This window comes from Choloepus didactylus, chromosome 15, assembly GCF_015220235.1.
Source record: "Choloepus didactylus isolate mChoDid1 chromosome 15, mChoDid1.pri, whole genome shotgun sequence".
NCBI lineage: Eukaryota > Metazoa > Chordata > Mammalia > Pilosa > Megalonychidae > Choloepus > Choloepus didactylus.
In genome coordinates, this window is record NC_051321.1 from 35,859,601 (window position 1) to 35,868,426 (window position 8,826).

An 8,826-nucleotide genomic window follows, 5' to 3' on the forward strand; every position below is an offset into this window, starting at 1 on the left:
GTAAGATACATGCTCCTGCTGGGCCCCTACTAGGGGGTCCCCACCTCTGCTAGCCCACCCCAGGTCTTGACTGTTGTCCCGCCTCCTCCCCACCAGCTAATTTCAAGTGACTCATAGCTGCCTCCAAGCCGGCTGGTGCTCATTTAGGGAGGGAAAATTCAGTGGCCCATGTAAAAATTACTTTATTAAAGTGCAAAAATATTCCACCAACTGTATTCCCACCATCTGTTTTACTTGTAATTCTTCCAAAAAAGCACAATTTTCTGTGCCTCCTGTCCTTTGTCCTTTAAAAGCTGCCGGAGGTAACTCACTGCTCCGGACCTTGGGTCTCTGCAGGTTATTATTGGGGGAGGGGAGAGCAGCTCCTGTCCCCCCTCTCGCACACAGCAGGGCGTGGGGTGAGGTCTCAGCGGTGTGGCCCTATGGAGACCTAAGGTGTCTCCCAGGCAGCCTGGGGCAAAGGCAGCACCTCCCTTCCCCAAGCCTCAACGTCTACATCTGGAAAGTGGGGATAAAATGTCCACTTCATAGAGTTGTTGCAAGGATTAGAGTCGGCCTCAAATGAAGGCTCCAAAATACCTCCCCAGTCTCCTACTCTGCTTCCCCCATTTGAACTTTTTCCCTGACCCCTGAACACACCATACACATGTCACACCTCTGCTTGCACCCTCTGCCTGGAGAGCTCCTTCCTTCCCTTGTTGGCTTCACAAACTTATTCATTCCCCTGAGACACCCAAATGCAATGTCTTTGTTTTTTTTTTTTACACACTTCCTCTCTCACCAAATCCTATTGCTGCAACTTTTCCAGTTTATTACAATACAATCCATTGTATTTGTTGCTCCCATGGGACTCTGCTCCTCCATGACAGGCCTGGGTCTGTCTCGTTCTCTGCTGAATCCCAGACCACAGCATACAGCACAGAGGGATAGCAGATATGGACTTCAGGATCAGATAGACGCTGGCTGGGTAACTGTGGGCAGTTCACCTCTCCAAATCTCAGCTTTCTCATCTCTACCGTGGAAATTATGAAACAGCAGCTTCCTCAGAGACATGTGAGGGTTAAGTGCACTAACACCCGAAAGCACATGCTGCAGTTTGGAGTACGTAGTAAATGGTCAATATTGTTATTACCAACAAGGGAAAGCCATTTGGGAACTAAAGGACACCTCCCACGTTGAAGAGATGATGGGGGTGGGGGATGCTAAAGATGAGAGTTCATCGGTGGGTGCAGGGCTCACTTGCAGTCAAAAAAGACAGCCCCACCCGGATTGTTAGCCCTCTAGGCCAGCATCCCCATTTTACAGATGAACAAACTGAGGACAGCTCAGCCAGCTAATCAGCGGCTGATTCAGATGTGTGCTCAGAGCCTCAGTCATCTGATAACCCTGGCCCCTCCCTGGGTTTGGAGGAAGTGGGACTTGGAACTACAAGCCTCAAGTGCAGGATGTAAATTTGTGATCGTCTATGAATATTCGGTGACTCTTTCGAGTTATTTATGGCACTTTAGTCAGGCTGGAAAATGTATTCATGAAGCTGTTCTGTTGGCTTAGGTGAGAAACATTTGCTTTTCTTTGTCTCTTTTTTTTTTTTTTTTCCAATGGAAATTGTTTACTTTTTCATGTACCATTTAATTTGGGCACTGCACACTTGAAAAATGCCAAATCTCTTGAACCTCGCCATACTGCTTGCAAAGGAAAAACAATTGCAGTGTTGACACCCCCAGTCCCATTTCCACCCCCATTCCCCAAAAGGAATTATTATAGATTGAGGGAATGAGGGAATAGGGGCTTTTTGTGGCTTAATAAAGCAAAACCCAGGAAGGCTGGGGGGTGGGGGTGGGTAGTCTGTGCAGGAAGAGAAGCTGATCTGCAGGTGTGGGGTCTCTGCCCTGGAGCCTCCCCATATTGTGGCTGCTCCACTGCGACCCACAGGCCAAGGGGCCGCTCCTCCTCGCACTTCCGGAGTGTAGCAGCTGGTCCCTGCCCTCGCACAGCAGCAGCAAAGCTGAACACTCAAATAAGACTTCTCTGGAGGTCAGGGGAGAAAAGCAAAAGGAACCCAAATGTAGGAGGATTGTGATGCTGGATGATGCAGCTCACAAGGCACAACTTCCTCAGGAAACCCCTGACTGACACCCTAGGGCTCGGGGAACAATGAACTGGGTCCTTCCCAGCACCCCGGCTCCCTCCCCACAGTGCCCTCTCAGCCCCTGCTCCAGAGTGGGTGACTACACAGAAAATTCTACACATAGCTTCTCCTCCAAGTCTGGATGAGGTTTCCAACCCTTTTCTAAAATATGGGAATCCCTTTTTAGATATCAAACTATCTCACAGACTACCCTCCCCCTCCATAGTAGCTACCACTGTAAAATCCACTGGTTGATAATAAAGACCAAAAGCAAATATAAACTCAACAGCCCATTAAAGTTGAATATGTGTCCTAACGGCTTCCACATGCATTAGGGGTAAGGGCATGCATACATGTGGGTGATACTTTATTTATTCAGCCCACGAATGATGCTTGGGGACATAGATGGATTTGTGGCCCTTCTCCAGGACCTGTGTCCCCCAAAGCACCAGGCTGCCCTGGCCATCCCAGGTGGGTGCCCCTTCCCTCCTACCTGTGCTGAGGCGGAGGTTCCAAGCTGAGCACTGACCTCCTTCCCAGGTGACTGACTGGGAGAAGGGCCACTCCTGCAGGTGAGGCCAGCCCTCGCCCCTAGCCCCGTCCCTCATCACCATTAGCCTGACCTTGCCAACGTGATGGGCCTGTTTCCTTACTCAGGAGCTGGGGCGGGCTTTGACCGTGCCTAAACTCCCGAGGAGTCTTTCCAACCAGCTTTCTGGCAATGACATAACGTGTTGCTCTAGGACGTGTGCGAATGGATTCACCGAGAACGTTCTCTGAGCTGTAAACATCCGAGCTTTGTAGAATAGCCTTTCTCCTGTGCCCTCCATCTTCCAGTTGTTTATCACCCCGTCTTTTTCAAGTTTTTATTTAGAGCTCAGCTCCAATGCCTTCTCCTAAGAGAGACTGTCCGTGACTACCCTGACTAGAAAAGGCCTTCACTCCATTGCCCTGTTTTTGTTTTCCTCACAGATCTTGTCAATATCTGACATTATTTATGTGTTCATCTGTTTGCCTGCCCCTCTACCCCCCTCCTTCCCCCAACTAGAGTGGACGCCCCATGAGAACAGAGACTTTTCCAGTGACAAAAGAGAGCCTGACCCCTAGCAGGGGCTCAATAAATATAAATTTTTTTTTTTTAACTAACTTTATCAAAAAATTTTAAAAAACAGACAATAAAAAAAACATTTCAAACAAAACCAAAACAAAGGAATAAGAAAAAACAAATAACCTAAGATAACGACATTTCTGTGCTCTTGTTCCTACCATATCCACCAGAAATTAACAAACCTTAGTGATCTAAGTGACACACCCAAGATTATACAACAAGTCAGCCACAGAGAGAGAATTTGTCCCCAGATTTCCTGCCTCACCCCCCCACTCCCCACCAAGTTTTTTCCAACAAACCAGATAAGTGACAAACTCAAGATTTAAACCCAGGACTCCAAAATCCATCAGCTCACCACCAGCGCTACCAGGCCTTCCTGTCTCCCCAGAATACAGCCTCCTGCTTATTGGTCTGTCCACAAGAATGTTCTGGAGCTGCACCATGCAATATGGTAGCCACCAGCCATGTGTGGCTATCTACATGTAAATTAATTAAAATTAAATAAAATTTAAATTCAGTTCCTCAGTGGTACGAGTGCATTTCAAGTGGTCAACAGCCACATGTGACAGAGGCTATGGTATTGGACTGGTCAGATATAGAACATTTCCATCACTGCAGAAGGCTCTGTTGGACAACACTGCTCTAAAGGGGAGGTACTTTGTTGATCTTGTACGTGTCCCTAGCACTTAGCATCCTTTTATTAAATGAATGGGTAAATTAACGATGATACTCTGAGAGCCCCCTGCTCTCCTCTGCTGCTCACCCTTTCTCCTCCCTTCCCACAGGAAAGGATGAAGCCAGCAGTGTGGAGGTGACGTGGCCCGATGGCAAGATGGCCAGCCGGAGCGTGGCCAGCGGGGAGATGAACTCCGTGCTGGAGATTCCCTACCCCCGGGACGAGGACAGACTTTCAGACCCAGCCCCACTGGAGGTGGGCAAAGGCATCTGGGCCTCATCTCCAGAAAAGCAGTCACCACCCACAGCCCCATGGGCTGGCGCTGGCTTCCCAGGGCTCAGCAGACTCAGCTTCCAGAAGGATGAAAATCTTAGCAGAGGGCAGGCTTCATAACGATCCCTCCATAGGTAGTCCGCAAAACACTGTTACACCCACATCTTTTCTGCTCCTCCCAGAAATTCTGGGAATCAGCAGGGCAAGTGATTTTTTCATGCTTTTATAGAGGAAGAAACCACAGCCCACCAAGGTTGCCCAGCCAGAATTCAGAATTGACCCTGAGTCTCCACTGCCCTCCTGGTTCGTTCTAAGTCTCTGACAAGGCCTCCTGCAGCCACTAAGGATGGGCTTTAAGCCCATGGCAGGGCCTCTGGGATCAGCAGCTCAGGACCAATATCTGGAGTGTCCTTTTAACTCTGACGGGGATCACTTGATCACATGTAACAAGAACCCACTCAGACTCACACAGAGGGGACTGATAAGAAGCCTGCTAGGGTAGCTCACAAAATGCCAGGGAAAGCTCAGGATGAGTGGGGATTGATGCATCTTGACAGCTTCAGCCCCAGGAGCTCAAGGACTTTTGTTCTAATGCTTTGTCATTAGCTAGTGGTTTGGGACAGGGGGTGACTCCTCCCCAATAATCCCCATCAGCCTCCGTCCTTCATTGGAGTTGGTATTTTCTGTCTTGTGTAGGGTGTTAGGCTTCAAGTACCCTTGCACCCCCCACACTCCCAGACTGCTATCCCTGCACTCCGTGTAGACATGGTGGAGCCCCCACAGCCTGGTACAGTCGGACTCCCAGCTCTCCCCCTCAGCATCAGTTAGTTCAAATTCTAGCCAAAAGCCTTTGATTCTTTCCTCCTGCTTGGATGTCCACCCTCATCCAATCAGCCCTGGCCAGAGTGGTGGCTCACAAGCATGGCTTGCAGGGGCCCACCTGGGAGTGGGGAAGGTTCTCAGGGAAAGGGGTGTGAGCAGACACCTCAAAAGGCATCTCCCAACCCTCATTCCATCTGGCCCTGACCAAAACCCAGCTTCGGCCTCAGGGCAACACTATAGGAGGGACAGGCTCTGTTCAGTGCCCCGGCTCTGTCAGCTGGGTCCCATGTGCGGGGGGAATGAGCACAAGTTTGAACTGAATCCATTATTGGCCTTCCCCCAAGGCTCCTGTTCTCAAGTGTAGGGGCTATAAAAGGGAGGGCTTCCCCAGGCCTGGAGCTAGGAGCACCTCTCATTCCGGGGTCAGGGTGACAGCTGCTCGGTGGCTGTGACTAGGAGGGGACCCGAGACGGAACCTTCTCAACTCATGAGTATCTCTGCTTCTGCCCACCTTGCAGTGTGGCCAAGGATTCTCTCAGCAGGACAATGGCCATTGCACAGGTGAGTTGCCTGCAGGCACCAGGGGATGGGGCAGAGGCCAGCAATCTCCCTGGGGAATGTCAGCCCAATCCTGGCAAGGCCCAGGCTACAGACAGGGGGGTGGCAGGTGGGGAGGGGAGCATATTGTTGTCCCTGGTGCTCCAGATGCCAAGACAACCGCCAAGTGACTCACCAAGGTGGGTGTGATATTAGCAACCAACAGGCTGAGTCACTGTGGTCCTGGGAATTGGCAGTGCTTCCTTGCCACGAATACAGAGAGAATGGGAGTGGGGAGGAGACACAGAACCACCTGAACAGTGCCCTCAGAGAGGCCTGGCTACTGGGGGCCGTGGTGGCTGGGCGAGCACACGCCCTCCACAGAGCACCGGCGGCTTCAGCTGAGCTGGCCACTGGAGCAGCAAGCACTGGAGGCTGGCAGACAAGGTTGGACATTTCCAGGGGCCTTTGGGCAAAAGGGGAGGTGGGGTGTCGTCACAGCACAGAAAGGGGATTGTGGGCTTATGCAGTGGACAGAGGGAGCCTGTGGGGGGACTGGCCAGGAGAGCAGCTATATAAGAGCCCATTGACCTTCTCAAAGTTCCCCAAGAGCCTGGGATGGGAAAGGAGCAGGCTTGTAGTTTTCCTCCCATTGACTGACAGTGAGGGGGCAGGCCGAGGATGCCTTCTTTCTTTTAGACCCTGAGGCAGCATTCTTCCCAAGTCCACGCTGCAGACACTCATTACCTCCTAATACATGCCAGACCCTGGGTTCATTGCTGGGGATCCAAGAATGAACAAGACAGGCCTCAGGAAGCTTATAGCCAATGGGAGAGACACACAAGTAAATAGACAATGACCACACAGTGTGATCAGGGCTGGGGTGGGGGGATGGACAAGGGCTGTAGGATCCTAAACCAGTCTAGGGAGGGTCAGAGAAGGCACCCCAGAGGAAACAAGGTCTGAGACCTGAGGGACAATAAGGAGTTCAACAGGCCAAGAGAGGAGAGAGCATGTTCTAGTGAAGGGCACAGCATGGACAAAAGACTGGAGGCAAAGAAGTGGAGTGTTGGTGCGGGCAGTGGCGTGGGGAGGCAATCAGTCCCCTATGCACTCCACACCCCAACACGAGCCATTCCAGACAGAGCAGGTACATAGACATTCCAGAGGCTGCTCTGAGCCCTGGAAGGGGCCTGTGAGCTCACCAGTCCAACCTCCTCTTCTTTTTTGCCATCCAACAAATGCTGTTATATTCTCCAATGCTCCAAGCACAGTGCTGGATGCTGGGGATGCAGGCCAAGCCCCTGCCCTTGAGGGGTGTTCATTCTAGTTCATTTTAAGACCATTGCAGGCAAGGTGCTCTCTAGAGACTGAAGGATGAGAAGGATCCTGCTGCATAAAGAGCTGAGGGATGAGCCAGAGCAAAGACCATGGCACAGGAGAAAGGGTTGGTGTGTTAAAGGAACAGGAAGGAGTGCAGTGTGCCTGGGGAAGGAGCAGGGGTCAAGTCAAGCAGGGTCTTGAGGCTGCAGTAAGGAGTCCAGATATTGTCCTCAGGGTCCTTAGAAGATGTTAAGCAGGAGAGTGATTGTGATGTGATTCACGTTTCTTAAAAATCACTCTGGCTGCTGAATTTCAGAGTGGACGGAAGGTAAGAGTGGAAGCCAGGAAGCCAGTCAGGAGGCAACAGCAGAAACCCAGGCAAGAGATCATGGTGGCTTGGAAGAGAGTGGCGGCAGAGGACTGAGAAAGAAGTGGACGGACAAGTAGACTGTAGGGGTAGAATTGACGGGATCTCTTGTTAAATTGCATATGGCATAAGGATCAAGGATCACTCGGATTTCTGGGTTTACTGAATTAGAGACAACAGGGACAGGGGACAGAAGAGGTTTGAGGGCTGGGGAGAAATCCTAAGTTCCATTTTGGACATTTTAAGTTTGAAATGTATACTAGATATCCAAGTGGAAGTCAAGGAGGTCACTGGATACACAAGTCTGAGTCCAGGGGAGAAGACAGGGCTGACAAAGTTTGAAATCATCCACATATGGAGAATCACCCAGAGAGTGTGGTCAATAGACAAGAACATCCTAGTGCCCCAGTACATTGAGATCAAGTGCAGGAGGAGCAGCCAAGGGGACTGGAGTAAGGAAACTGAGGCCCCAGGAGGAGAAGGGACCTGCCCGAGGTCCCAGACCTCCCGGCCTGGGCTTAGCGCCACTGGTGAGTGGCTCCCTCACCTTTCAGACACCAACGAATGCATCCAGTTCCCATTTGTGTGCCCTCGGGACAAGCCCGTGTGTGTCAATACTTATGGAAGCTACAGGTGCCGGACCAACAAGAGGTGCAGTAGGGGCTACGAGCCCAACGAGGATGGCACGGCCTGTGTGGGTAAGTGGGGCTCAGGCAACATGCTGGTAGCAAAGGGAGTTGCTTCCATTGGGGCGCTCTGGGTAGGCCCTGGATCAGATCCCCAGCCCCTGCCTTCTCCAGGCCAGATGGTGTCTCCTTAGACCCACGCTGGGTCTCCTAAAGGGCCCCGGGGTGCTGCGTCCTGGCCTGAGCTCTCACTCTTCTCATTTTTCCCCTTCCACATTTCCTAAAACAAATGCCCTTACCTTAAGGTCCATCTGTCTTTTCCTACTTGGGTTATAAACTAGCTCCTACTACTGATTTTTGTCTGAATTTCTGAACTGGTATTTGTCTTCTTCCTCCCAAACTCCTTCCTCCACCCCCATCCCATCCCCCTTCCTCTTTCTCCCGTTTTCTATCTCCCTCCCCATCCTTTTTGCAGCTCAAGTTGCCTTTTTAGGTGGGTATCCCTCTGCTGCCTTTAGAATCTCTGAGCCTCTCTCTCAGGCCTCATATCTTTCTCTAGGCCTTGGACTTTGCCTTCAGTTATATGCACTTTAAATCCTATCAATAAAGGAAAAAAAAAAAGAAAGAAACTAACACCCTTTGTGGAACACTTAAGTCTCTCTCCTGCTGCCTGTCTCTCTCTCCACGCCCAGTAGATTCGGCTGCGTGCTGCCTGTCAATGGACAGCAGGTGGCCATCTTTGAAAAGGGAAGTTTGGGAGTTATGATAGTTGTGTGAACTCAGTTGTCTGTGGAGCTTTTCTGTGCATGTTTGCTGAGAAAGCAGAAAAGGAAAGCCTCCTCCATATCCCATCCAGCCTCCCTTATCTCTTCAGAAGAGTCAGTCTAGTCCTTTCTTTTCTGTATCCCCAAGTGTCATAAGATTCTCATTTTGCCCTTGACAAAGATGGCTCCCAGGTGGTTGCTT

General features: G+C 50.9%; 1 protein-coding gene across 1 annotated transcript in view; it reads left to right on the forward strand.

Annotated features, from left to right (window-relative positions):
- The window catches only part of CRTAC1 (cartilage acidic protein 1), a 139,195-nt gene extending 130,681 nt beyond the window's left edge, over positions 1-8,514 (forward strand). Inside the window, exons 12-15 of the mRNA XM_037805104.1 lie at positions 4,022-4,167; positions 5,526-5,568; positions 7,789-7,932; positions 8,336-8,514. Coding sequence (XP_037661032.1) covers positions 4,022-4,167; positions 5,526-5,568; positions 7,789-7,932; positions 8,336-8,454 — 452 coding nt within the window. The 3' untranslated portion in view covers positions 8,455-8,514. The remainder of the gene's footprint in view (positions 1-4,021; positions 4,168-5,525; positions 5,569-7,788; positions 7,933-8,335) is intronic.
- The last annotated feature ends 312 nt before the right edge of the window (positions 8,515-8,826 follow it).